The 27,381-nt window shown below is 47.7% G+C and overlaps 1 protein-coding gene across 18 annotated transcripts in view; it reads right to left on the bottom strand.

The window, feature by feature from the left end:
• The window catches only part of GATA3 (GATA binding protein 3), a 32,592-nt gene extending 6,759 nt beyond the window's left edge, over nt 1-25,833 (bottom strand). For 2 of the 18 annotated variants that reach the window (XM_008169544.4, XM_065553049.1), the window contains exons 1-5: nt 15,918-16,087; nt 14,931-15,433; nt 11,845-12,381; nt 7,358-7,503; nt 482-607 (exon numbers count right to left, since the gene is read on the bottom strand). In XM_008169544.4, coding sequence (XP_008167766.1) covers nt 482-607; nt 7,358-7,503; nt 11,845-12,381; nt 14,931-15,171 — 1,050 coding nt within the window. In that variant the 5' untranslated portion in view covers nt 15,172-15,433; nt 15,918-16,087. Of the gene's footprint in view, nt 1-481; nt 608-7,150; nt 7,287-7,357; nt 7,504-11,844; nt 12,385-14,930; nt 15,434-15,598; nt 15,652-15,917; nt 16,103-25,636 lie in introns of those variants that run through there. The other 16 variants (XM_008169546.4, XM_065553066.1, XM_008169541.4 and 13 more) reach the window with 15 other exon arrangements.
• Between the last annotated feature and the right edge of the window lie 1,548 nt (nt 25,834-27,381).

The raw sequence follows: 27,381 nt of genomic DNA, 5'->3' as shown, positions 1-27,381 counted from the left end.
GGTTGGGGAGAAGGACGCAAGGAGGGGGCCTAAGAAATAATGGCTGGTGTGTTATTTTTGTCTTGAGTTCATATTTTCTCAAGGAACCGGACTTAGCATCCAAAGCATATCAGTTTGCAACATGGCATGTTGTCTTTTCTAGTGTGCGGAGTCCAACACAAAGTAGATAATAGCGCTCTCTGTTGATAAACTCCTCCTTTCTTGGCTTGCGCATGGTAAAGGTATATCGTTACTGATCTGTGGGCCTGTCTTATAAGGCTTCAAACCGGGTCCTGTTACATCAATTCTATTTTAATCAAATCATTAAGGAGGGGACGGGGAGCGTTTCCTCATCCTGGCTAATGGTCTGATCCTGGCAGGTCCCAAAGGGATAAGTGGATGTTCCGAACCTCTCAGGATTGGGGCCCTTTAAGTTCCGGAGAATTTTTAATGTACGTGCCTGAAACAGAAGCTTCCTGACGAGAGTTACAGTTACACTTACATTGTGCAGCTTGTAATAGAGCCCGCAGGCGTTACAGACGGGATCACCATTGGCATTTCTCCTCCACAGCGTGGTGGTGGTGGTCTGACAGTTTGCACAGGATGTGCCCGCCCGTCTTGCTGCAGACTGAGGTAAGGTGGGAGAAAAAAAAGCCCCCGTATTAAAAAGATTCAATCAGCAAAACCACGGAGCCAGCAAACAGAAACTGGACAAAACTACTGCACGTTGCTAAATGACTCATGAGAACAAATAGTAATTCCGAAAATCCCCAAGGTGCGTTCATCCCAAATTATCTAGGAACGGCACTGGGGGCCTACGGGAAGTGCCAAACCTCCAGAAGAAATCATCCCAAACTGCAGCTCTGGCAGATCCCGTTTCAGAGGGGAAAACATTACTTAAATGCCATCAGGCTTTTCCATTTTAAAACTTTCAGGTGCCCGTGGGTCTGATTCTGCATTTAGGGCCCAAACTCACAACCACTGAAGTCAACGGAAAGCCTGGCGTTGACCGCCCTGGGTATTGGATCAGACCCTAAAGCACATTCAAAACTCGGACGTCACTGGGCGTTTTGGATGCGCAAAGAATGCAGGATCAGGCCCCAAATAAGGCTCCATCCTGTAGACTTCACTCACATTGAAGCGCACAGAACTACTGCACAGGCTCCGTCTTGTAACTCATATTTCAGCTAAGGGTGGCAGCAGCTGACCTCTCAGTCACGTAATTTTAAGCCAAACGTTTCAGTTCATTTGAGTATTTATAGATCTGAAATAAGACTTCACCGTTTTATAGAAGCCGTATAAGAAAAGGAAAAAAAGAACCATTTTCATTACCTGTAAAATAAGAATGTAGAAGGACATTTGGGAATGTACTCCCTCTTTTATACATATGTTATAATTAACAATCACAACTTTTACCATTTTGCTCCACTCCATCCATCTGCGATGGATAAACTGAGCTCCACTTTGTCATGTGTTAGGGTACGTCTACACTACCCACCGATTTGGCGATAAATCAATCCCCAATCAGTCTGCCGTCGACTCCTGTACTCCACTGTGGCGAGAGGCGGAAGCGAAGTCGACGGGGGAGAGGCGGCAGTCGACCCCGCGCCGTGAGGACGCGAGGTAAGTCGACCTAAGGTACATTGACTTCAGCTACACTATACTCATAGCTGAAGTTGCGTATCTTAGGTCGATTCCCCCCACCCATTGTAGACCAGGCCTTAGGCTTTCAAATAAGATCTTTAAAGCCAAAGTCCTTTCTGCCCCTCACGAACATTAAATGGTTATTGGGCTCTGATTCCACACCTATTCATTGGCTTCAAAGGGACTACTCACGAACTCAAAGTTAAGCGTGTGCTTAAGTGCTTTGCTGGAGCTAGGCACTGCTCAGCACCTTGAGGAACTGAGTTTTAATTCTCTTCTTTGTGCCACTAATCTAACCATTTACCCCACTACCCACTCCAGCTGCCTATCGCAGCCCATACAACATTTAAAAATCACTAAGTCTCTGGACACTGTACAACAAATCTAAAACACAAATGTGGACATTAGGGGTAGTGTTCACTTTAACTGTGAATTTCCTGGCTTTTGGTAGGTCATGTTACAACTTAAATAATAATTAAATGTAGTGTGGGGAGTCCAGGGATGGGGGAGGGGCTGTTTTATTGGGCATTACATGTCCTTTGTTTATTGGCTGGTTAGGATTTTCATTATTTAGACAAAAGAAGTGTGAAACATAAAGTAAATACATACACACACAATAACCTGCTTAGAACACTCACCATGATCGAATACAAAAGGGCTACCACAATCTGGGCCAATGGGAGTTTAAGGTATGTCAGGAATGCAAGGATCAGGTCCTAGTTGTGTATACAAAGTAGGCAAGATAGGCAGCAATTTGTCTGTGGTTCAAGCCATTTAATTTGATTTTAACTGTTAGTCTGCATGTGACGGGCTATAACTGGAAAAACACTGTGGGTGAAATCCTGGTCCTATTGACTTCAAGGAGTCTTGAGGTCCTGAACCTAGACTTTGCTCAATGGAAACTCCCACAGACTAAAGAATCAAGCTCTGAGGACCTCATCTCAACCACTGAAAGGTTTCCAATTGGCTTTAGTGGGCTGTGGACTGGGCCCTAAATGTGCTAAAACTAACATGCAAACATTACATTTTCTGCCAAGTCCAGGCTCCCAAAAAAGAAAAGAGTGAAGCCAAGGTGGGATGCAAATATGGCTAGTGATCATGATAAAGGAAAGGGTAGTTTTGTTCTGATCTCATTAAGGAAAATGAGGATTAATTAAGAGATCTGACTGGCAAACTTTTAAACAGGGGAGCCCATGCAGAGTAGTGGTATGTTACACAACATGTGAAGTAAACAATCAGTTGCAGTCTAGGGCCTTGTCTACACTACAGGGGGAGATCGATCTAAGTTATTCAACTTCAGCTACGTGAATAGCGTAGCTGAAGTCGATGTACTTAGATCTACTTACCGCGGGGTCCACACTACGCAATGTCAACTGGAGACGCTCTCCCGTCGACTCCCCTTTCGCTTCTCATTCAGGTGGAGTACAGGAGTCGATAGGAGAGCGATCTGCGGTCGATTTAGCAGGTCTTCACTAGACTCGCTAAATCGACTGCCGATGCATCAATCGCCGCGCGTCGAACCCCCCAGTAAGTGTAGACAAGGCCTAGGATTATTTTCTAAATGTGGCAATTCTTTTTAGCCCATCATAACAGATTGTTCAATGCAAAAATTGCAAATAAATTAAATGTTAACACTCCAAATTGTTTCAAAAATTATGCCAGGTGTCTGCATGCTCTGAAGTGAGTATATTCAGATTTACAAAAATATGAACTGCAGACACATACTTGCTAGGCAAAGGGAAAGGCGTGTGCGTATGTGTGTGTGTGTGTGTGTGTATGTTGATTTCTGATCCTGCAGTCCTTTCTTGGGTAAATCTAAAGCCCCAGTCCTGCAGATACTGAGGCACATGCTTAATTTCAAGCATATGAGGAATCCCACTGAAATCAATTCAAGTTAAGCGTGTGTGTCAGCATTTGTGGGATCAGAGTCGAAAACTGACGTGGGGACTGATGCTTCAGTTTCTGCATAGGCTCATATCCCATCTCCAATGGCCGTTCCATGAGTAGAGCAGGAACAGCACCAGTCTCTAGGCTTTCAGTGGGAGTTTTACCCTCGTCAGGCCTGAAGTATTGGGCCCCTGGGGATTTCTAAAACCAGTGATATTTGACTCAGCCCACGCAAGAGGAAATGTCTCCCTTGGAGACATTTTGCGGTTTTGTGCCCTATGCCACTGATGTTCACAATCAGTAATTCCACACGACACAAAAATCCTCATGATAAATGTAATTTAAAGGCAAAAAAAAAGCATTATTCTTGCACAATTATCTCTTTCTGAAAAGAAATGCTAAAAAATGATAGAACTAAGGGTCTTATCCTACTCCCATTAATGTCCATGAGAAAACTCCCACTGATTTCAATGGAAATGAGCAAGGCCAAAATTAGTTGTACATATTACAACTGGAGTGTGAGATTATCATGTAATGTCCTGCAGATACAAATCCCCCCTGGCAGAATGCACAACAACAATACTTTGCACTTATAGAGCATCTCCTGGGGGAGGATCTCAAAGCGCGTTTCCATTCACTAGTGAATCCAGCTTCACAGCTTCTCTCTGAAACTAAGTAGATCTGGTTTTAGGCGCTATGGCCCACAAAGGTTTGATCCAACTCTCATAAATGAAGTCTGCATTGATTTTAGTCAGAGCTGGGTGGGGGTGTCCTATCTTTGCCTTCAATGGGCTGTAGATCAGACCCTCTGAAACTAGCCCAAGGTCATACAGGAAGCTTGCGGGAGCGAGAGAAATACATCCTAGATCCTGTGCCTTAACCACATGCCCAGCCTGTCTCTCTCACTCTCCTTTTGAAAGTTACAACAGATCAAGTTGAGCCACAGACGCCTTTTTTTTTTTTTAAATACATAATGAAATGCAAATATAAGTTACAGCTCTGTTGACATCTGCCTTCTTGGGGAAATTTGGCAAAAGCAATGTGGTGGTATCGGATGGAGGCAGAACGCTTACTTTGTTCAGTTTCTATAGAAAAGGGAAAGGCAAAAATCTAGAAATCTAACATTTATATGTCACCAGTTAGTACAGACCGTGTTCAAACTGCAGGGACTTTTTTTGGGGAGGGAGGAAGACTACTTCATTTTAAGGGCACATCACAGGATATATATTTTTTTTTTGTAAATGAAGCTTTGGGGTGATTCAGAGCATTCTTTGATGTGCAATCACACTTGCTTTGAGAGCACACCTTGCAGCTGCCTGGGGTTTTGTATGGGGCTTTTTTTCAACCCCCTTCTCCTTCTAATACATTCAAACTCCTCAGTGTTTGGGTTGGGGAAGCAGAGCTGTTGTTTATGGGTTATCTCCAGTGCTCAGATATCCGGCAGCTTTTTCCTAGGAAGTTGGCTTTACACATGAAGAGAGAAAGAAAAAAAAATAATAAAGACAGAAAAATGGGTGTGTTTAAGACAGGGGAATGGAGGGGGGGAGGGGCATGGAGGCTAGAGCTTCCCAAAATCAAAAGCCTACAAGCACTTCCCTCCCTAGAAAGTTTTTCCTTTTTCTAATAAGGGCAGGAAAGAGACTCCGTTAAGTAGGACCAACAGTTTCTTTTAAGGGAAAAGTTCATTGTAAGTCGTGGAGCAGTATTGCCTGTACTGTGCAGCATTTGAAAGAGAGAGGAGGATGTACCGGGGAACTTACCCCTCCGTCCCCAAACCTACATGTCCAGTCGAAGACAACAGCATTTCTCCTTGCAGTGTTATCTTTCCTCTGGTCATTTAGAACTTGATCCCAAAAAAGATGTAGCATTTGCATATGTGAATAGTCCTATTCACTTCAACGGGACGAGTCACAGGCATAAAGTTAAGCAGGCGTCTCAGGCCTTGTCTACACTATGGAGGGGAGATCGATCTAAGTTACGCAACTTCAGCTATGTGAGTAACGTAGCTGAAGTCGACGTACTTAGATCTATTTACCGCGGGGTCCACCCTACGCCAGGTCGACTGGAGACACTCTTCTGTCGACTCCCCTTGCGCTTCTCGTACAGGAATCGATAGGAGAACGATCTGCGGTCAATTTAGCTGGTCTTCACTGGACCCACTAAACTGACCACAGATGCATCGATCGCCACATGTCGAACCCCCGATAAGTGTACACAAGGCCTTAGTGTTTGCAGGACTGGGGCCGTAGGTGCATGCGTAACTCTACTCATGTGAGTAATCCCACTGGAATCAATGGGACGAGTCACTTGAGCAAAACTACGCACATGCCCTGCAAAGACCCATTGGCTTACTCGCTGTGCATAAAGTTAAGCATGATTTGCAGGATAGAGGCCTAAGTGTTTGCAGGATCTGGGCTTTAAGGGGAGTTGTATTATTCTGTCAGTTAATTCTGCTGTTAAGTACCATGGGGCAGGAATCACACTTTCCTCTGTGTTTTGAACAGCAGCCAGCATACTGTCAGCATTTTTAATAATAATAATGAGACTAAATGTTCCTTCATTCTAAACATGCAGTCACTTCCCAGGGAGGGAACACAATTTTGTCCCACTTTCCCCCTCCCTCCCCCGGCCTTGTTGCTTGCATGATCATTAGCCATGCCTTCCAGACTTCTTGTGGCTTCCCAGGAAATTCACAGATAGATCACTGGGGATGCTAAACATATGATGTGTATTACAGTTACAAGACCTGAAACCATTATTTAATGGAATGAGGCATTTATTTAGGTGCCCTCTGAGGGGGCTGAGGCCCATGCTTAACTTTACACACACCATTCACTTCAGTGCCATTACTCACAGGTTCTGCCCTACACCCTGCGTCCTCGTTTATGCCCGTGGGTGTAAAACTCCTACCAGACCGGAACGGTAGCATTTTACACCCACGTTGCACTGATGCAAATGACTATGCCAGGGTGATGGAGGATGGGGCCCAAATTTAAGCCTGGGTGCAATCCTTTGTGAGATTGGGGCCTAATTTATGCGGGGTCGTGGAGGATTCTCCATCACTGACAATTTTTAAATCAAGAGTGGTTTTTTCTAAAAGATTTGCCCTGGGACTTCTTTTGGGGACGTTCACTGGTCTGTGTTTTCCAGGAGGTCAGACTAGATGATCGCTATGGCCCCTTCCAGCCTTAGACTCTAGGAATCTCTGATCTATCAGTGCCAGTTACCAAGGCGATCTGTCGTCCAATCAGCAGAAGTTGACCATAGTGGGCGACATGCTCCATCCTAAATACCGCAATAAATAAACTTGGAAACTCTTTTGAGTTCAAAAAGGGAGGGAAGGAAAGGATAAGTCCCTGTGTTCCTTTAAAACCCAGCTGTCCCTGTAATCCCTCTTGGGTGGAGGAGAAAGAAACGCACAAATTTCCCCCATGAGGGTTTCAAATTTTAAAAAAAAAATGGGTTTCAAAATCTCACTCTTTCAAGGTGAGGCCTCTCAGACCTTGTGCTCTGCCACACTTCTCCTCCAGCCGCTATTCCCCACCCAAGACCCAGGTAAGACAATCAGCATCCCTTAAAGTAATTCCTATAGATAGAGATTTGTAAAGGCACAAATATTTAAAAAAAAATGGTACGTAACTTGGCAGGCACAGTGTAATGTGGGGGATGGGCTGAGAGTCTCTCTATAGCTCGTACTTTAAAACCCCTCTTCAGTACAGACTGACATGTCTGTGGGCTCTCCTGCCCTTTCCCTGCAGAAAGCTCGCCATCCTGGGCTGAGGAAATCAAACACAACAACGACAGAAAGTTAGTGCTGTCTGGCTCGAAGCTCCGGAAAGGGACTTACCAGCCTTCTCTTGGGCTTAATCAGGGGCCGGTTCTGCCCGTTCATTTTGTGATAGAGTCCACAGGCGTTACACAGATAATGCCCGGTGCCATCTCTCCTCCACAGGGGGGTTGAGGTAGCGCCACAGTTTACACACTCCCTGCCTTCTGGAAACAAGAGGGCACATAGTTCACTTATGGAAAGCAATGGGGCGGGGGGGGACAAGTGTGAAAGGCCTCCCTCTCCCCCAAGCATCGCCTTCCCCCAGGCCCTCTGCAAAGCTCTAGCCATCGCTTTGGGCAGGGCTGTTTGTTCCTTATTTCACACACACGTTGTCGTTCTGGTGGCCAAACAAACCACAATCCCAAAGCTTTAGGGGCCCGATCCTTCCCCACCCTCCCCATAGGTGGAGGCAGGATCAGCCCCTTGCTTGTTTTGTCCGCGCTGCTGGAAACTGTTCACTAGCCTGCGCAGAGATCATTACAGTTAGCAAGGAAAATAAAGGGGGGCCTGATCCTGCAGGACTGGCTAGCACCAGCTGCAATGAGTTACATGGGACTGCTTCTCCCACACACTAATATCCACAGGCGATCAAACCACAGGGGGCCCGGCCTGTAACCCTTCCTCACATTGGTAGCCCTTACCTAGGGAGCGGTTCCATTGAAACGAATGAAGCTAGACCTGCCAGCAAAGACACTTTGAATAAAGGCTCCATAGAATTCCTAACTCCCTCTATCCCTGGCCTCGACGGGCAGGTCAGAAGTTTTTGGTATATTCCAATGAGTTAGGGCATCAGCCAAATCGCATCGATTTGGCTTGACAACACCAATCGATCTTTAAAGTCTGAATGAAAGCCCTAGCCCAGCCCCTGTGCTGCCTATGAGGAGTTCCTAGAGGGCTGTGTTTTCTTTTAAGTCAAGCAGCAAAGCAAACGCATCAGCAACCGGTTCAGTGAAGAGAGAGATTCGGTCGATTACTGGCGTAGTCAATTAACAGGGACCGTATTTCACTCGACTGGTGGAAAACAAACCGAAAACAAACTCAGATTCGGTGCCTCACCCACAGAGGTGCTTTGTCACTCTCCTCTGTTGATGAGGCTTTTAATTAAGTCTTCCAACAGAGATACTTAGGGGACCCTGCAATGCACATATGGGGCCAGTGCCGTGGCTTTAAAATATTTTGTTTTCTCTCCTTCTTATCAACCTGCTTCCCAATTCCTTTCTTTCTCAAGCAGGGAGGGAAAGAGATTGTCAGCTGTCTACTGTTTTAATTCTGATCCCGTATTACTGCCATTTGTTTAACCTAAATAAGCAATACCTTTAATATTGCCCTGGCCTATAGCTCCATTGCCTCCTTTATCCGCACCTAGCTAAAGTCAGGCTGAAATTGTGACAACAAACATTAGGCTTTGCTCCTGGCTTTGGTTCAGACAAACCATTTTTTAAATCTAACCACACATCCCCAGAGCTTTCAATAATAAAATATCCTGGTGATTATGCTTATTAGTTTGGTTAAAGATGATCGCCTGCAAACGAATAAATGTGCTCAGAGAGCAAAAACGAGGATGATCAAAGTTGATCACTACACATTGAAGGGTTATGGCCCAAAGTTTACTTTTAGGCATTTGGGAACAGGAAATATATGGTTTTTTGCTACAGTCACAGGAGTGGTTTTTGTGCTAAGGGCTTTGTTGAACCAACCCAGCCACTAACAGTACACGACCCATCCTCCCGCACTGAAACAATTCATTTCCATTCGTTCTTTGAAAGAAAAGAAGAGCTCGTTTGTAAACCTCAGAGCTGCTTGCGAGCTGAGCCCCAGACTGCTTTAAAAGCCTTCAATTTCAAAACGAAACGCTTCGGGTTAATCATAAAGTAGGGGCCCGATCCTGCCGTCCTAACAACAGAGTCAGAAAGGGGCAGGCGCTAGCCCGCGCTTGGGGTGTGTGTGTGAAGGGGGTTCTGCCCCTGGGAAAAAGGCTGCGGGGTTCAGGTCCCCATAAGGCGCCCACCAAGAGCTCGGCTCAGGCAAGCCCACAGCCAGGGCGCGCCTGTTAGGATCTGATCGCGCCTAGCACGCCCCAGGGTAATTAACTCGCGCTCCTGCCTGGCTACACCGCGTTCTAAGGCCGTGTCGCCACGTTCCAGACAAACAAGCCGTCGCCTCCCGAGCTTGGCTCGAGCCCGTGGCCCCCGGCCGGGCCCAGCCGTGCGGGGAAGCGTCGCGCTCCGCGGTTTGCTTGCGGAGAGGCCCCGCTGCAGGGGGAATGGGGAAGCGGGGTCTGCGGGAGCCACGGGGGGTGGCTCGCGCTGTGTAGACACCCGGGTGACAAGAACCACAGCGTGACAACCTTAAACATGGCAGCAGCCGCTTGCAAAGGGCTCCCCTTTCCCCCCCCACCACGCTGCACTAAGGACACTCACTCCCTGAGCAGCCAGGCTGGACTGGGGGCCGCTGGCGCAGCGAGGACATGCTGCCGGTTGATTTGATTCACACCGTGCCTTTGGGGCCCATTACAATCCGTGCATTAAAGAAGAAGAAGAAAAAAAAAAAAGAGGCATCCGCACCCTAACCACAAACTTCAACCGTTTTTCCAAAACGCTGCCGCCTGGTCTGCCTGTTGTAGAGCATTTGCAAACAGCAAAACCCCACAAAGGTAGCAGCCGTTTCTCCCTCCTTCACCTGCGACACCTCCAGTCCCTTTGCCCACCCACCTCCCCGGCTTCCCAACTAGCTGAGGTTGAAATGGCAACCCCACCACAAAGCCGGCGCTGCTTTTGGTGCTGCAAACCGCAGCTGTCTTTCTAGAAGTAACAGAGAGTGGCAGCAGGAAAACAAAAACAAACAAGCCAACAACAACAAGAAGCTTTGGAAATGACTGGCCGGGCGCACACACCGGGGAGGCGGTTTGCGGCACGGCCGCTGCTGCAAACGCCACCTCCCTACCATCTCCTGGGCACCCTCTTTCCTGAGCTGCCGGTCCGGGTCTTAGGGCTGGGGGCTCGCCTTTCAGAAAAGGTAGGAGGCGCATGGGCTGTCTAAAATCAAGACAAGAATGCATCGGACTTGGTGCCCTTCAGAGTCCATTTGTTTTCCTTCCCCCTTGATACACTGATCAGTTTGTTCCCCTTAACACTGGACATCACCAGTAAGTTCCTCTTACTGTTCTATTCTCTTTCCCTCTCTTTTGTTTCACTCCATCTCTCTCTTTCTCTCTCTCTCTCACACACACCCCGTCTGCTTTCATGTACAGAACATGCAGGTCTGGGGTTTTTTGTCACTCTAACCGCATCCGGACCCTATTAAAGTTCCTGGCGTTGGATAAACAATGCAACTGTCGCGTGCAGCAGTCTGAAAATAATTGGATTAGCTCGAACATATCAGCTAAATAGAGACAGTCCCTGCCCAGACAGTCAGAGTAAATGTCACCCTGGAAAAACCCTGAAAACTGATCGCGTTCATGCCAGGCAGCCCTGCAGCAGCCTCCACGGAAGGGGGGGTGGGAGCTTTGACTAATCGTCCCCTGCTGCACACAGAGGGAGAGAGCATGGAATATATTGGTTTTCAAAATCCGGCTCATGAAATCTTTGGGAGTGAGACCCCAGCCGCACAGTCTAAACAAAACTCCCTTTGCAGAATGCTTTCCCAACGCTGCTACAAACTGGCGTCTGGGCTGGGGGGGCTGAGACTGGACAGTGGGCTCTTTGGGGTCGATAAATCCGAGCTGCTCTGTTTGCCTCTTTGCCCAGTAAGTCACTGGACCGATATATACCCGTCAGGGTGCTGTGACAGCTCCCCGGAAAACAAAATAAAGCTGCATCTGAAGAAGTGAGGTTCTGACCCACGAAAGCTTATGCTCCCAGTACTTCTGTTAGTCTCAAAGGTGCCACAGGACCCTCTGTTGCTTTTTACAGATTCAGACTAACACGGCTACCCCTCTGAAAATAAAGCTGAAGTCCCCTGTTGTCCCAGGCCACGTCAAGCACACCAGTTACAGAGCCCCTGGTTTTAGCAGCTTTGGGGTGGATTGGGGGCTGCAAAAGGGACTGGTACAATTCCTTCTGGTTCTCCTCCTTGCTGGAAGCAAGGAAGGGCCAGGGCATCACCCAGATTCATGTGGACAAACTGGTAGGTGGATTCGCTGCCCTCGAATTAATCTCGGGATGCAAACTTCGGCTGGGACTTTTCATAGCCTTTACCCCTGACTATGTGGCAGGGCAGCTGTGATGCCTTCCCCCCCTTCACACACACACCTTTGTTTTATTACAAAGTCCTGTTGCACATGGCTTCTCACCCTCCTCTCCTAGCTCAGTGTTTCTTGTGGTGGGAGGGGAGCTGATCTGGCCCGTAGGGAGGCCAATATAATATGCCCCGGAGGAGACTGAAAACACCTTCTCCAGGGGCTGAGTTTGAGAGAAGGAGTGTGTCTGCAGGCCTGCGCATGTAGGTTCAGGGCCTCTCCATATTTCCCCTCCCTACCCCGGGGGTTAATAATTCAAGAACCCTACCTGTACTGGAGCGGGCTTTTGGTCTTGATTTGCACCCAAACCCGGTAGGCGAGCCCCCTAGGAGGCTGCTGGGGGGGAAGAGTCCAGAGCCATATTCTGGGACGTAGGGCGGGTAGGTGGTGATGGGGTGGTGAGCGGAAGAGGAGGCCCCTCCTAGCGATGCCATGGTGCTGCGGGAGTGAGAGGACTCCAGCTTCATGGTGTCAGCCAGAGACACCTGGTACTTGATGCATTCCTTCTCGTCCTGCCGGCTGGAGCCGGTGGATCCCGGGGTGGAGATGGAGGGATCCGGGGAGACATCTTTGGGAGGGGTCGGAGGGAAGGTGAAAAGGTGCGGACTGGAGTGGCCGGCTGATAAAGCGGAGGAGGAAGCCGGCGGGTAGACGGAGAGGGGTCCCGGAGAGCTGTGATGGATCGAGGTCTTGGAGAAGGGACTCAGGTTCCAAGGAGACGCACTGTGGTGGCCCCCTAGGGGTTTGCTCCCGTCCAGCCAAGGGAGAGATCCGTGGAGAAGCGGTGGGCGACACACCTGGCTCCCTGCTAGGAGAGAACAGAAGCAGGCCAGGTTACACTCCCTCAGGGATGGGCCAACACATGCAGGACCCCCAGGCGAGCTCTCTTCGTCACCCCATCTCAGCCCTCCTGGTGCTAACCTCAAGAAACAGCTCGCACAGCGCTCTGCTCCCGGGTGTCAAACCAGGAGAGAAAAGTGCAGCAGCTAGGGAACCAAGAGCTATGAACCCGCTGGCCTGAGCAAAACTGAGCGTAGAGCCCCGATCCTGAACTGTAGTGTCCCCTCCCCAGGCCGTTTGGCTAAAAGCAAGAGGCTATACGTAAAAGCTATTATCGGATCGAGGCCCAGAGTGGTGCTCAGGTGTGGTTGGCTGGAGGGCAAAAGGGAGTCAAATCTTCGGATATTACTTATGGATTTGTCAAGCCGTTATTAAATTTCCCTCTCCAATCAATCGTACAAGGCCTCTCCGGTGAAGATCCCACATGAAACTGCCAACCCTCCGAGGAGAATCAATTCTTGCTAGTTTTGAGCTATTATTGGGTTCTTCATTCCCTGCACTTAAGTAACCATGAACTACGAGACACGGAGATATTCTGTCCGCGAGAAGAGAGCCAGGAGAAGACACTGGTGTGTTAATAACTTTTTTTTTTCACCATTAGTCTGTTTTCGCACATGGACTTGTGTGTGTTCGACCCAGACAGTTTTATAAGGCCAATATCATACACACACAGTGTCACTGGTCTCAAAAGATCTTTACATTAGATATGTTCAAACCTTATCTTAAAATATACAGCTAGACTTCCTTAACATTGCACTGGATTTTTGCAGCTGACATTTATCCTTTTATGTGACTGCAAAAAAGAAAAAAAGAAAAAGAAAAGAAAAAAACCTTAATGAAATTGACATTTTAAAAAAATAGCTTATGACGGAAAACATATTGAATCCGAGGAGAGCAGCCAAATTATGCTTCTTGTGATATTTCTAACGATATATTGATCTCCACGGAGGCATTCAGATCTATTGTGATCATTCTAAATATAGAAAGCTACAGAGATCGAAATAGATGCAGATATGTAGAGACACCAATAGCTAGCTAGAATAATAGATAGTCTCTCTCTCTATATATGATCTCTATGCATGTGTCTTATCATGTTAGCCATTTGAGAACAATACTGAAAGTCAATGTGCTAAAGGAAGGGGAGGTGGGTTAAATGAACACGAAGGGTCAACATTCATTATCTTATCCAGGAAGTAACGTAGTAAATAATATTCAGGCTACATCCGAGAGACCGCATTTCCACTTTCTGCTGATAAATTGGGGCGGGGGGGAGGATAAAAGTTGCTGATCCTTAGCAATTATTATTTTACAGACTCTAAAGGCAGAACAATGCATTTACTGAACAGCGAGTAATGCTTAGCGGCTCACTCAACAAGTAGGTGAGGTCTTGTGCGTAGATCAGTGAATCCGGACTAGCTCCGATGCCCAAACGGTCATCCCTTTCCATTCAATTTTGGTTTATTTTAGGATGGGGTTTTTTTTCTAACTTATTTCAAACCTAGGGCTTCTGCAGAGTGGGATCGCTCCCAGGCTCTCGAGGTTATGCCCTGCTTTTTAATCCTAAAGAAAACTCCAGCGCTACAGTTTTATCGCTTGAATTATTCTTTTTAAACAGGGGGCAGGAGAAGATTCATCCTGAAATGTATTTAGGCCCCGTAAAAACAGTCCATGTGTCTCCTCGGTATAGCTGTGTATGAGGCTATGTGTTTGAATTATGATATAGATCGTAAATTCACATTCTATACGGCTACATACATAATTACATGTATGTGGTGTATCAGAACGCAACACGAGATGTATAAGTATATGTACAGTAATATATAAAACACACTATCATGCGGCACAAGGTTAGAAAGCCAGGCTTTAATATCAAATGTATTCTTTTCCCATCCAGGGTTAATTTAACATCCCAGCCGTGAATACACACATTAATCGCTATTCCATCTCTTCCCCCCCCCCCTAATATTAACTGATAATGCTACAAAGAATTCTAATGTAAAGGCAAAATAAAATTAAAAAACAAATCCAAATGGAGTTTAACTGTTGAGGGTGGGGGGAAAGACTTGCATCGACTACTTTTTCTTTAGCAGTTATTTGGGACAAGCCAACTCAAAAATTCAGCGGTGGCATAGTCTTGCCACCGGTAACAACGTGGTTGGGATTTTGGTGGTATTGGTTGGTTGGAGAAATAAATACGATCTCGCTGCTTCTCGCAGGATTTATCTATAATATATAGCTAGTAATAGGCCCATACCAAAAGGCCATGCATGCGTTTTACGCAACATGAGGGCATTTTGCAGATGACAGTGTTCCTGGGATTAATTCAAGGCGCCCTTGTGAGTTGCTAACTGCTACTGGTTGCCTGCCCCTATTGCTTATAATGCTTTAAATGAGCCGTTTATAAAATGAGACCCACAAACGCAGTCCTGTTTCCGGCGCGAAAACCTGCCCGCTGTCAACCTGAACGCAGCTAGCGGGGGTCCCCACACCAGGGCAAGGTAGGGGAGAACTCACCGTGATGGGCCGGCGGGTACCTCTGCACCGTGGCTCGGACCGAGTTGCTATAATAGGAAGGGACGTGATTCCCTTGTCCGTCGATGTTAAAAAGTACATCCACCTCCTCGGCCAGTGGGTACTGAGTTGGATCCATGTAGGAATGGCCGAGCCCTGGGTGGTGTGAGTCCGGATGCTGCCCATTCAGCACCGCGGGGTGATGGTGGCTTACCCACCGCGGCTGGTCGGCAGTCACCTCCATCGCGCTCTCTCGGTGCGGGACTGTCTCTCTTCCTCCTCCCCAAAGCTGGGCAGACTTTCAACGGGAAGGTAGGCGGTGAGTTTATAGACAGAGAGATGTTGTGGTGCTTTTTTTAAAAAAAATAATAATAAATAAAATGATAATAATAATAATCGATTCCAAAAAAAGATGAAAAAATAGTAGGGAAAACAAACAAAAATCTAAGAAGCGAGATCCCAACCGTATCTTCCGCTCTTTGCAGATGTTTCTCTTCTTTGATCACCTGCAGTGAGAGAGAGGAAAGGGGAAGGAGCGAGAGAGAGGGGGAGAGAAACGTGTTTGAGTACTTCTCTGCTTTATCACCTGACTTTTAGGCAAGCGAAAACAAGCCCCTCCATAAACGGCGAGATCCTTGAAAGCCCACCTATTGTCCTAATCACAGACCCACCTATTCTACCAGGACACACACACTCTCTTTCTCTTTCGATCTCTCTCTCTCTCTCTCTGTGCAGCAGGGGAATGAAATAGACCAGAGTTACACACGCAGGCGTTGCTGCGGGCTGCTGCTGTTGCTGCCCTTTTCCTTTTTTTTTTTTTTAAATGTTTGGTCAGTTTCACCAGCGATGCGCCTGCTTAGAAGCGGTGCAGATTGTGGCCGCGGAGAGCCTGAAGCATGTTCAGGGTTTATTCATTATTGTGCAATCGAAAGAAAGAAAGAGAGAAAGAAAGAAAGAAAGAAAAAGTTGTTAAAGAAATTCAGCACAAACCTTGGTGGAGAAGGAGTATGTGACCCAGGAGAGATGAAGCTGAAACTGCTTGATCAGATCAGATTGTGCTCTCTCTCTCTGTCCCCCCCCCTTTTTTTTTTTTTTTTTTTTTTTACAGGGAAGGCATTCTTTCTGAAAGGAGCAGGATGGCGCCAGCCGGCTCAATGCTCACAGACAGCTGTGGCGAGACGCAACTTAAGGAGGTTCTACTGTCATCAGCACTGAGGGGGAGGAGCCTGTCATGGGATAAGGAGGGGACAGGGCACGAAACACAAGGAAACTGCAACCCAGCTTTACTCCTTTCTACTTTGCCCCCCTCCCCCAATATCCCTTCACCCCCGTGACCGGAAAGTCTCTGAAAGCATCCCCTCGTTAGGCTGGAAATACTGAGACAGAGTTAACACGACTTTTTAGGGGGGAGAGTATTCGAATGCACGTGAAACAGAAATGTTATTAAGGGCGTATCCAATACGTGTGTCTTGTTATATGATGTTATTAATTATTATTGTTTTCTTTCATTCCTATGCACCATCCCTACTCTCGCTTACAGCACTTACTTTGTTCAGGAGATGCACAGAATCTGAAGACACAACCCGGCCATCAAGAAATGATTTTCTACGGTGACTCCTGGCCACTCTCGGAAGAGTTTCAGAGAGCAGGTGAAGGATACGTGTGGAACTCTACGTGCTTTGTCGAGCTACTAATGTATCGTTTTAAAGCATTACCCCTTCCAGGGCAATTAGTTAATTCCAAGTAGGACTAATCTGGGGCGACAGTTGTACTTTACAATGTGTGCGAGAGGGGGTTTGTTCCTCCAAGGTGTCAACGTGCTGGAACAACGCGAAGACCCATTATTTCAGAAAGACCCATTCTTTCGGAGTTGTTCCTTTATTACATCCGATTCCATTCAGTTGAGAAGAAAAAGAGATCCAGGAAACAAAGCTCAAGCAGAGGGTAGTTTAACGTACCATTAAAATAGTGAAGGAGGCTCGGGCCGGGGGGGGGGGAGAGGTTGTTTGGGGGGGGTTGCTTTTGTTCTGTTTGTTTGTTTTCTAGTCGTGAAACCAAGCTGCAACGTTGCAGCGGAACATGCCTGCTGCGATCTCCTCTCTGGGGCTCAAACTCCGCGAGCGAGAAAGAGAAAGTTCCTGTTTTTCTCAGCGCTCATCTGACCACTTTCGTTTCCACCGCCGGCGCAAATAATAATGAACACATTAAGGCCCCGTTACGACCCATGCGGCCTGAGTGTGCAAATGAAGTGCCCAGAGCCAGCGCCGGGGGTGCAAGAGGGCTCGGGACGAGCCAGGCAGCGACTGGCTCCTGCGAAGCGGGGTGCACCAATCAGGAAGGAGCAGGAAGTGGGCGCTTGTGAAAGCCTTTCCTGATTGGCTGGGAGCTTTCGAACCGGCTCTGGCAGTTCGGTCTATTGAGCCAGTGCATCCCCTAGTGGCTCCCAGGCAGGCGAGGGCTCTGGCTTTTTTTAATGTGCAACAAGTCCCATGGCTTCCCCGGCGGAGCTTGCAAACTAGCAAAGTGTCAAGGAAAGCAATCATGAAATGGAAGTGTGCACGGATCGGGGGGGGGGGGGCTTCAAAGGCGAGAGCGAAGTAAACTACTAGGCAACAATATATACAGGGACATAGACACGGGCAGCAGATTGGTCATGTAACGTGGCCCCTATGTGTGAGTACAAGCCCCAGCGCTTTAATGAGTCTCTCATTCATGCAAAAAGCGACCTCCGCGCGGTCCACTCCCCAGCGCTCCGGGCTAACTGGAAAACAGGGTGCTTTTAAACCTATAGTCTCTTCATGCCGCCTCGCGCATTGGCCCTGCTTAATTTCATCGGGCCAACACCTGGATTTGGCCCACAGCAGCACCGAACGAGGCATAAAAACGTGCCGCATACGTCAGTCCTCCAAAACTTGAATTAGTCAGCCTTATGTTTAATATGCCAACTGGAAATTGCTCCTCGCACAGCCGACAGAGAGAGAGAGATTTTATGAGAAAATAGTAATGAGAATTAAATACATTTATTATGCGCATATCTGCATGTATGCCAATTGCATTGTTTTTATTACAAAGATGCTATATTCTAATTTGTCTTTCTCTTCGTAGCGGATAAATCGCTACCTACATTCAGTTACTTTTCTGAGTCGGGCAGTTCTGAGGCGTAGAGACAGAGAAAACATACCGCAGAACTGTTGTGCTCGTAGGAGTAAACGGATAAATATCGGTTTATCCATCCCGGTTTGAAGATGAACTCTGGGGATGTCAGACATTTAAAAGAGAGGAGGGCGGTCACGGATATAAACAAGTCCAAGGGCTTTTAACTAATGCAATAAAACGAGATGAGCTAATCACTCAATAGCTAATCTCCCGGGCTCTCATTCGGATCTGCTGAGTGTACAGCTCCGAGCACCGTGCTAGTGATTTCTGGGTGCGCTGGCACGGCTTGTTTGTTGCCTACAGGCGCTGAGCGTTCAGGTAGGCACCCGGGCTGAGTCGAAGGGGATGCTCTGTGTAATGGAGCCGGGGCTGCAAGGAGGGGTATTCAGTGTCTGCTTCCCAGCTTCTCCCCCCGCCTCCCTTTGACTCCTGGATTGACAGGGTGTAATTGGGAAATGGGAGGTTGCTCTTTTGATGCTCTCTGCATTGCCCTTCGCTGGCCAGCCTAGCCGACGCCACTGGGCATTGACGTCAGGGGCCGAGCTCAGAGCCATGCTGCCGAGGGGAAGCCATGCTGCGTGCCAGGGAGCCCATTAGCGGGGCAAGAGGCAGGCAGGCAAGGGGCTGCAGAGAGAGAGGGGAGGAGGGCGCTTCTCGGGGCTGGAGGGGGGCTCTCTCTCACACACACACACGAGACACGAACCAGGCGCTCAAGGAGCCCCATGCATTAATTAATCTGAGACGCATTAGGTTTGGATCAACTCTTCAATCCTTATGCAGAGTAACGGTGCAAGTGTGTCCACACGATTCCCTTTTCCTGATGCTCTCTCTCTCTATCTCTGTCCTCGCTTCTCCCCCCCCCCCCTCCACCCCGCTCTGGACTGGGATGGAGGGGGGAACATGGGCAGGATCCCCCCCTCTCCCCCGTAACATTTGCTGGCCTCTCCGGTTCCCTTTCTTAGCCTGTTCTCTGCATTAGTCAATTTCACCATCGGAGAGTGGATGCTGCAAAAAAGCGCCTTCTCTCTCCGAAGACACACAGCTGTCTCCTATAGGTAAGAGGGATTCTACTTGGATTTCCTTTTTTATTTAATGTCGTTATTTATTGCTTAAAGCGATCCCAGGAGGGGGAATCCTGCCGGACTCCATCACTTTCAAGGGAAATTCTCTTTTGGGGGGCAGGGGGAGGCGGGCAGGGGGTCATTTTAAAGGCAACCCCTTCTCTCCTCTCTGACTGTACAATGTGTCAGTGCGTCTTATGATGAGACAAGGAACATTTTATGAAGACCCTTTATACAGACCGAAAGCCCTCGGGGGAAACACGAGATTTCTAGAACAGATTGTCTTGGAAATTTAAAAACCCTTCCCCCTCCCAAAAAAGTGAATGAAGATGAGAATGAAAATGGTTCGTTCCTTGTGGTTATAGGATGATCATCGTAATAAGATCAGTGTTTTCAAAGCGCAGATGTTAAGATGCCGTGACAGGTTAGGTGAGATAAAACTGTATTTAGAAAGAGTTATAGCCAAGCCCACATAAACTTGCAGGCGTACAGCGAGACAGTCAAAAGGAATATCCATGTAGAAATCGTAAAGTGGCTAATCCCAGCAAAGAAAACTTGTGTTTCTGGGAGCCTTGGGCGATCATTAAACTTGTTTACGTAAGTGATTTGGAGAAGAAATGTTTCAATTTACTGCAAAAACATAAATATGTGCATGAGGGCAAATATGGATCATATCCGGCACGAGGGTAGAACTGGAAATTTGTACTTTGTGGAACAATCTGACACTGATTAGGGCATGCACTAGAATGGCCTAACAAGTCTAACTTCTATAGCTCTAGGAGTGATTTCTGCTTTGTAAAGGACTCTGGACTAATGCCACCTGCATCCCCCATCCCTTCTGTTACAAAGCTGTCACTTTCACTTACACATTTCTCTGTCTTCTCTTTAACTTAGAATTTTCTGTGCAACTCTTGAGACAGAATGCGGAGGGGGTGAAACCAAAAGGTGGTCAAAAGAATGCTGGGGATTTGGGGCTGGTGGATTGAAAGCAAACACCTCTGATGACGCGTGTATTAGTCGTTATTCTGCAGAAAATAATCATGACCTATTTCTTCATTAGTCCTAACTACTCCGAACATAGTCCGGGGATAGAGTTTAAGAACAGCATAAATAACAAAAGAACAGCAGTGATAATGACACGACGATCTATTCACCCATGGTGGCTCCTTGAATATTAACATCAACCTTATCATTACTGGGGAGCTAGGAGAGTTAGGATTCCCTTTGCAACCCTTAATCGCCTCCCCCCACCCTACCCGTTAGACTCAGCCTGGACTGCCCCTTCCCCATCCTTGTCCAGTTGAGTACGGTGCAGTTGACATAATTCCTCTCACCCCAGCGGGGGCCTTAATTGACAGCTCGGCTCTAACAGGGGCCCATTGTTGGAGCAATTAGCAAAAAAACAATAGGGGTTGCGTTGGGGGGGGCGTTTAATTCGATTTGAAGGTGAGGGACGTGGCACTGAAATCATGCAGGGCGGGCTGTAGATCTTTTCCAGCTGAGAGAGCGAGAAAGGAGCCAGAAATCACAGCTGCTTGGGGCAGGCAGAAACTGGAGAGGGGGGTGGAAGGAGGCAGTATTTTGGGGGGGGGAGGCTCCCTGGCTGGAAAAGGGAGCCCTTCCCCTCACCCACACAACAGGCAAACCAGAAGATCCCCCGCGCGATCACAACCCCTACACTCCCCTCGAGAAGGTTTCTCTGGTACCCCTATGCTCCCCACCCAACCGGGGATGCCCGCCCCAAAGCCATCCGTGTCTCTGCAGGTTGCCGGGCCGCTGCAACCGGAATGCAGCTTGCGGAACAAAGCCAGACCAGTCCCTGTACCCGTGTAAACAGCTTGGGAGAGTGGGATCCAGTCGTTAACAGCTGGGAAACCACTTTCCCGAAAAGTCTCTCTCCCTCTCGAAGCCTGTGGGTTAGTTCGGTGCCCATCATTATTACCAGCACCTGGTCCGAATTTCTACGTCTCCTTGGGACAGGGAAAGGAAGAAGCAGCCCCCCCCCACCCCCGCCCCTTTAGACTACAATTGACTGAAAGCGGATTAAATTACGTGCGCCGGGTTGGGATTTTTACAGGGAACGAGAGGAGTACAGGTAAAGCTGTCTAAACAGCCTGGGGCTACAGATCGGAGGGTTATGCAAAGGACACGGCCCAGGGCAGAGCTCCGAAGACTTTTTGCCGTGTAAAACAACTTGTGCTCTGTCAAGCGGGGTGGGGGGCGGGAAAGGGGGGAGTGGGGAGCCCCATCTTCCAGCCTCCGCCGGGGGTGGGGAAGTATAAAGCAGCCTAAAGTCAATTCTGCGTTGTTACCCCCTAGGATGAAGACAACGGAAGACACAACCGCTTAAAGCCAAACAAATCAACCCCCTAAAGCCCGGCGTGAAAGAACGAGAGGGCCGGGGATGAGGCTGGATTTGCTGAACTGTTCTGTTTAAACAAAGAACGAGAAAGGGGAAAGCTTCCCCCCCCCCGCCGCCCCCCTCCCGCAATGAATCAGCCAGAAATGATCTGTTCTCCCCCACCCCCTTTATCTGTGAAAAGGAACCACAAGCAGGAAGTGCTGCTCGGTTAGGATTTTTTTGGTTTTATTTTATTTCTAAAGCAAGCCTGCCCTAAATGGACACGGAGCTGCTGCCTCGCGCCCTGGGCTCTGAAAGGAGCCACATGGTTTCTCGAATAATTTCTTCTCTCTTTTGCAAACCGGGAGGAAACACAAAGGCGCAGACACACACCAGACAGAGAGAAAAGATCAGCTACTGATTACACCGTTTCCAATGATCTTTCCCCTTCCCCTGTCGAACCCTAACCCCACAGCTCCCCCTCCCCCCCCACACACACACACACAAAGAAAAAAACCCGATGAATTGTAGCTGGGTGGGTGGGTGAAGAGAGGGGGAAATCCCTCTTCTGCCGTAAGAAAACAAATTCCAAGAATGAAAATTGGGGGAGGGGTTGGGCCTTTTCCTGCGGGGGGAACCCCTCCCTCCTTCCCCCTCCCGCTTTGAAGCTGAGAAGAAGGGCTACTGCCCCGGGACACAAAGTCTGAGAAAGGATCAAAACCGGCTCCGCGAGTCCCAGAGGCGCCCTCTCTGCCCCTTGCACATTCCCAAACTGCACCGCAGAGACAGAGAGAGAGGAGCTTCGGGGAAAGGAGAGCTGACCTGTCCGGGTTAGTGGGACCCCCAGCTCTGCTCTAGGACGGGTGATGACACCCACATAGAGCAGGGTTTGCTGTCCATGCAGGTCAGTTTCAAGCTCCGACCTGGTAAATTCCACTTCCGTTTTGTCTTCAACATCACACACACACACACTATAATAACACCCCCATCTTTCAAACGTAGCTGCTTCCAGATTTAACACGAATCAGTCCGCAATTTGGAAAGATGTCTGGAGAGGGGGAAAAAATCCGAAGGTACAGCAAGATAATTCACTGCCACTGAGGAAATGTTCCGAGACAGTCTTACAGGAAATAAAGCTATCTTCTCTCTTTGAATCATCACTTAGACGTAGAAAAAAAAATCTACCCCCCCCCAACTCATCCGATTGATCTTAATGCCGAGAGTTGAAGACGTTAATTTATAAACGAGTCCTGCTTAAACCCACCGATCCTTGCTCTGGTGTTATTGTGGGCTACATTCGCCTTGAAAGAGGAGTGAATGCTCATGTCTAGTTAGGAAACAAATATTCTCTGTCCCCGCCACCCCTAAGGAAGCCTACGTGTTTAAGTAAGGGTGGATTTATCGCCTATCCATCATTCATCGTTTAGGACAATTTTGATCTGTAGATTCAAAGGTGAATTTAAACGAATCTTGAGGGCAGCTAGGAACCCGGCGGGTTTTTAATTCCAAACGACACTTTATTTACTCTGGGAGTCCCACAAAATGGCTACGAATGAAACTATAACCAGGTTTAAAGACTTTAAAAAATACTTTTGTCAGCCCCGCATCTGGTCAGGGGCCCACAACAAAGCAAAACACAATGAAAATACACGGAGGTAAGACGGACATACGAATGAATTAGCAGCACAATTTCCTTGTGAGGGTGAAAACATTTCTCTTTTTCCTTTACTGAGCAGAACGTTTTGAATAAAAATGGAAGTGACTTTTTAAGGAATGTCTAATTCTCGCTACTGGAAGGGAATCGAGAGCTGTATGTATCCCCTAAGCTAAATTATGCATTCCCTAAAATAAATCCCTATGTCCCTTTATGCATATGTAGTCTGTAACATGAGTGTGTATTTTTGGTGTGACATACAAAAAACTGCAGACACCGCACGATGCACACACACATCAGACACGTCTCCAGATATACACACATCGATGCATACGGACATACACACACAGTGAATGGGTTCTTTTTTTTTTTTATGAAAACAGAACCTGAAATCTGGTTTAATTTGCCCTTTGCTAAATGTAACCTCGCTGCGGATGGATCGTTTTATTTCCCCGATCTCACGAAGGTAGATCGATTCAAGGGGATCTGGAAAAAACGAGACATTTGCACCAGCTGTTTTATCCTGTGATATTCCATCGCTTTCCCTGTTCGGTGCGACGCTGGATCTGAAAGGGATTGTCAGACTGAAGACACATTATCTGCCCTAGGTAAACGCTCTCACAGTGGGGTTTTTCCTCTCTAAAATCTCCCAGACAGAAGCGGGCGTTTGCCAGATAAGTCCGTAGTTTTCGAGGCCGGTCATTGCTGCGAAGTGATCTCCGGCTGGTGTCTAAACAGCGACTCCCCTAAGCTCTCTTCGGGCCTTTTAGGGGATCTTGAGAACATTTGAGTTTACCTGGATCGATTCTGTCCCCCTACCTACGGGCCACACAACTTAACACAAAGACTGAAACACGAACACCCAGGCTGCAGCGCGCACCAGCTAACACAACACAAAGGTGACACACGTTAACACAATTCGCCTATTGAACTACACACTAACGCGCAAACTAACACAGCTTGGGAACCGAAAGCCCCATGGGAACCGAAAGACACACAAGCTCACACACTACACAGATGACAACACACACTAACCACGAACTCAGACAACACAGAGAGGGAAACATACATTAACAATGCCCAGGCTCGCACAACACACAGATGGAAACAAACTTAATATACTAAGTAACGCAGTGAAACCCATTAACACAAATCCTAATTATTAACACACACACAAAGGCATAAACCTCGAAATACACAAACTTCACATTCTCTCGGACACACACAAATACAGGTCTACAACTTGAAATACACACAAACACACACCACACCAAATGACACGAGCCTTACACAAAAGACCCGGTCTATCTAGCTTTACAACTGCCGTCCATAAATAATGAAGAAAACAAGTATATCCAATGAGTATTAATTATCCGGTTACAGTCAAATCCATCACCTAACGCTCCCGCTCCTATTTATGGACAAATGAAGGTAAGAGGAGCTGACATTTTTGAATGATCTCCATTACAGCTAATGCCCATTTCTTAACACTCAAATACATTTCCAAGGCACCCAATTACTAGTTTAAATACCCTACATGATCTAGCGGATGGCTAGTTTGGGGAGGGAGGGAGGAGGGATCCAGACACGCCTTAGGATGTAGTGAAATCATCATTCTCCATTATACAGGTACCAGTCCCTTCAAGAAACCTGTCTTCAAACTCCCCTCACGTCCGGCCAGACCATCTACCGTTCTTTAGAAACCAGATTACATAGAGAGCAGGATCTGAATGGATCAACGCTGAGCTCAGAATACAGCCAAGAAGCTTGTTGAGTGACTCTGTGTGTGTGGAGGTGTGATCTGATGCAGCCTGGTAGAAAACAGTGTCGGATTTTATGTATACGCACATGCAATTGTGTGTGACAGAGATGGGCTATATATGTTTCTGTTCCTGGTACACGTATACGTAGGGGTACTTTTATTGCTACCTAATATATGCAAGTGTCTGTGAGAAAGAGATTAGATACACACAAAAATCTATATTTCGGGGAGCGTGTGCATACACCTCTTCGCTCATTAATTAATTACATTCTATCCGCCTATCACGTCATTAATCGCACATATCTGTCGGATATCATTATCCACACATCTAGAATACACACCACAGTAAACACACGCGTATACACTTCTCTCATTCCCTCCGTCTACACATGCCGATGTGCGAGGCCATCTGTGAAGGCAGCCCCTGTCCCCGGCTACCCAGTTGTGTGCTCTGGCACCTACAGGCAAAGCAGTTGTTGTCAACCTCCTCCAATGCGCCCCCCACCCCCAATCTCTAGCTTTCAGAGGCAACAAGCTCTCGGGCAAGTTGTGTCTTCCCCCAAGGTCACCGAGAAAAATCCAAATCGCTCCAGCGACTGAAGGCAAATAAGAGTGGGGTCGGGTTACATTTCAGCCAGCAGTCTGCTGCCCCTTTGAGCCGAGATCCCTTCTAATTCTCTCCACGTGGAGAAGGGAACCAGTGAGGGTGGGGGGAGAATCTCAATATTCACTGACCTGGGCAGCTGCTTTTTATTTTTTCCTGATCTGCTGAAGATCTAAGGGCAGCAATGACAGACAGACTCGACTGCTCCGGCTGCGACTGCTGATGGCATCTCTCGAGCTTCCAGCGAGAAGTAAAACGTGGGTGATCCACATCCTCTGAACACCCACCCAAATCTCTGACCTCCTCCTCGCCTCCTCCTGGCTGTCTAGAAGATCAGAGCTCTTCCGGGTTGGAAAAGGGCAGAGAACGAGTGAGAGAAATATGATGGGCAAGCCATTACACACCCAGCCTGCGAATCACATGGGATGGGGAAGAGGGAGGGTGGGGGGAAGAGGCAGGTATCGGGGCTGGAAATCGATTGGAACGGGATGTAATCGGTGCCAGGCACCATTGTCGGCGCCTGTAAAGGGGTTTTTATTTTTTATTTTATTTTATTTGTGTTAAGGGTATAGTCGTATAAATATCACCGGGGTTTGTTCCATGTAGATCAAAAGCTTTCGAGGAAAAGTGGCCACAGTCGCCGCGTTGGTTCTTGTTGTTGTTGTTGGAGTGTGAGTGGGGTTTTTTTTTTGGTTGTTTGTTTTTGTTTTTTTGTGAGGCACTTGTGAGCATGAGTCAAACATCTGGAGAGAAAATAAACACACACCGATCTGGGGAGAAAATACAGAACTAGAGAGAAAACACAAATCCTCTAACACGCTCACACATGGAAATCTGCAGAGAAAACACAAACACACACACACCGCTCTGTGGAGACAACTCCCACCCATACACAAAGACCCGAAGAGAAAACACACACTGTCACGCAAAGTCACAAACACACCCCCTGCAGAGAAAACTCTCACGCACACACTCCCAAACCGATGGCGGATTTTTAATTCCACCGGCACCTTCCCATAAAAACTGTTCAAAGGGGGAAACAGACTTGCTAAAGTTCTTTCTCCCGGGAGGTGAGATACCCCAGACATTGTCAAAATCCGACGGTGAACTTCCTAAAACGCAACAGGGCCAGATTCAACCCCCGTCCACAGTAGAGAAGGGCAGACCGTTTTAGAGTCGGGCCCTGCACCCAGGAAATTAAACTATGTAAACATTAAACGATGCACGAATCACCTAGGTTTTCCTTCCCCAGAATGATACAGTCAAATGCCGTCGCTGGTGATTTTTAAACACGGTGTGTGTTGTTAAATAGACCTCTGTTCTTGTGCCAGTTAGTTTGCACAAGACAAACAACAACAAAAAAGGCTCTTGATCTTAATTCAGCTCTGAAAGGGGGACGCGGGGAAAGCACCTTTTGCATGGATCATGCCTAGGAAAACACCCCACTTCTAAGCTGGTGGCTGGTGGGCTTTCCGTGCCCAGAGAGCAGTAAGTAGCTAATACAGAGGGGGCAGCCTGGCTGTGAAATCTTCCTTCACTGATGCAGTTGTTGGACAGGTTAAAACTCAGCAATAACCCACTGCAATAGTCCACTTCCATGCCCTCCTAGTTCGGGTAGTTCTGGGAGATTCGGGACGTGCTAATGTTAACACTAAACCTTCGGACAGTCAGGAACCATCACGTGTCTATTTCAATCAGGCGCTTCCCGAAAGATCATGGTTCGAATCGTTTCTATTTCGCCGAACTGGGGAGGGGAGGAGAATCATGGACACATTGGTAGTCGGTGCACAGCTTTGGTGATAGGGAGACAAAAGGCGGCTGTGCCCGGGCGATCCAGCTGTAACGCTTTCGATCACGTAGCTGGAGCGTAGTTTAA

Source organism: Chrysemys picta, chromosome 1 (assembly GCF_011386835.1).
Source record: "Chrysemys picta bellii isolate R12L10 chromosome 1, ASM1138683v2, whole genome shotgun sequence".
NCBI classification, from domain to species: Eukaryota; Metazoa; Chordata; order Testudines; family Emydidae; genus Chrysemys; species Chrysemys picta.
This window is presented reverse-complemented; position numbering and strand designations above follow the sequence as displayed.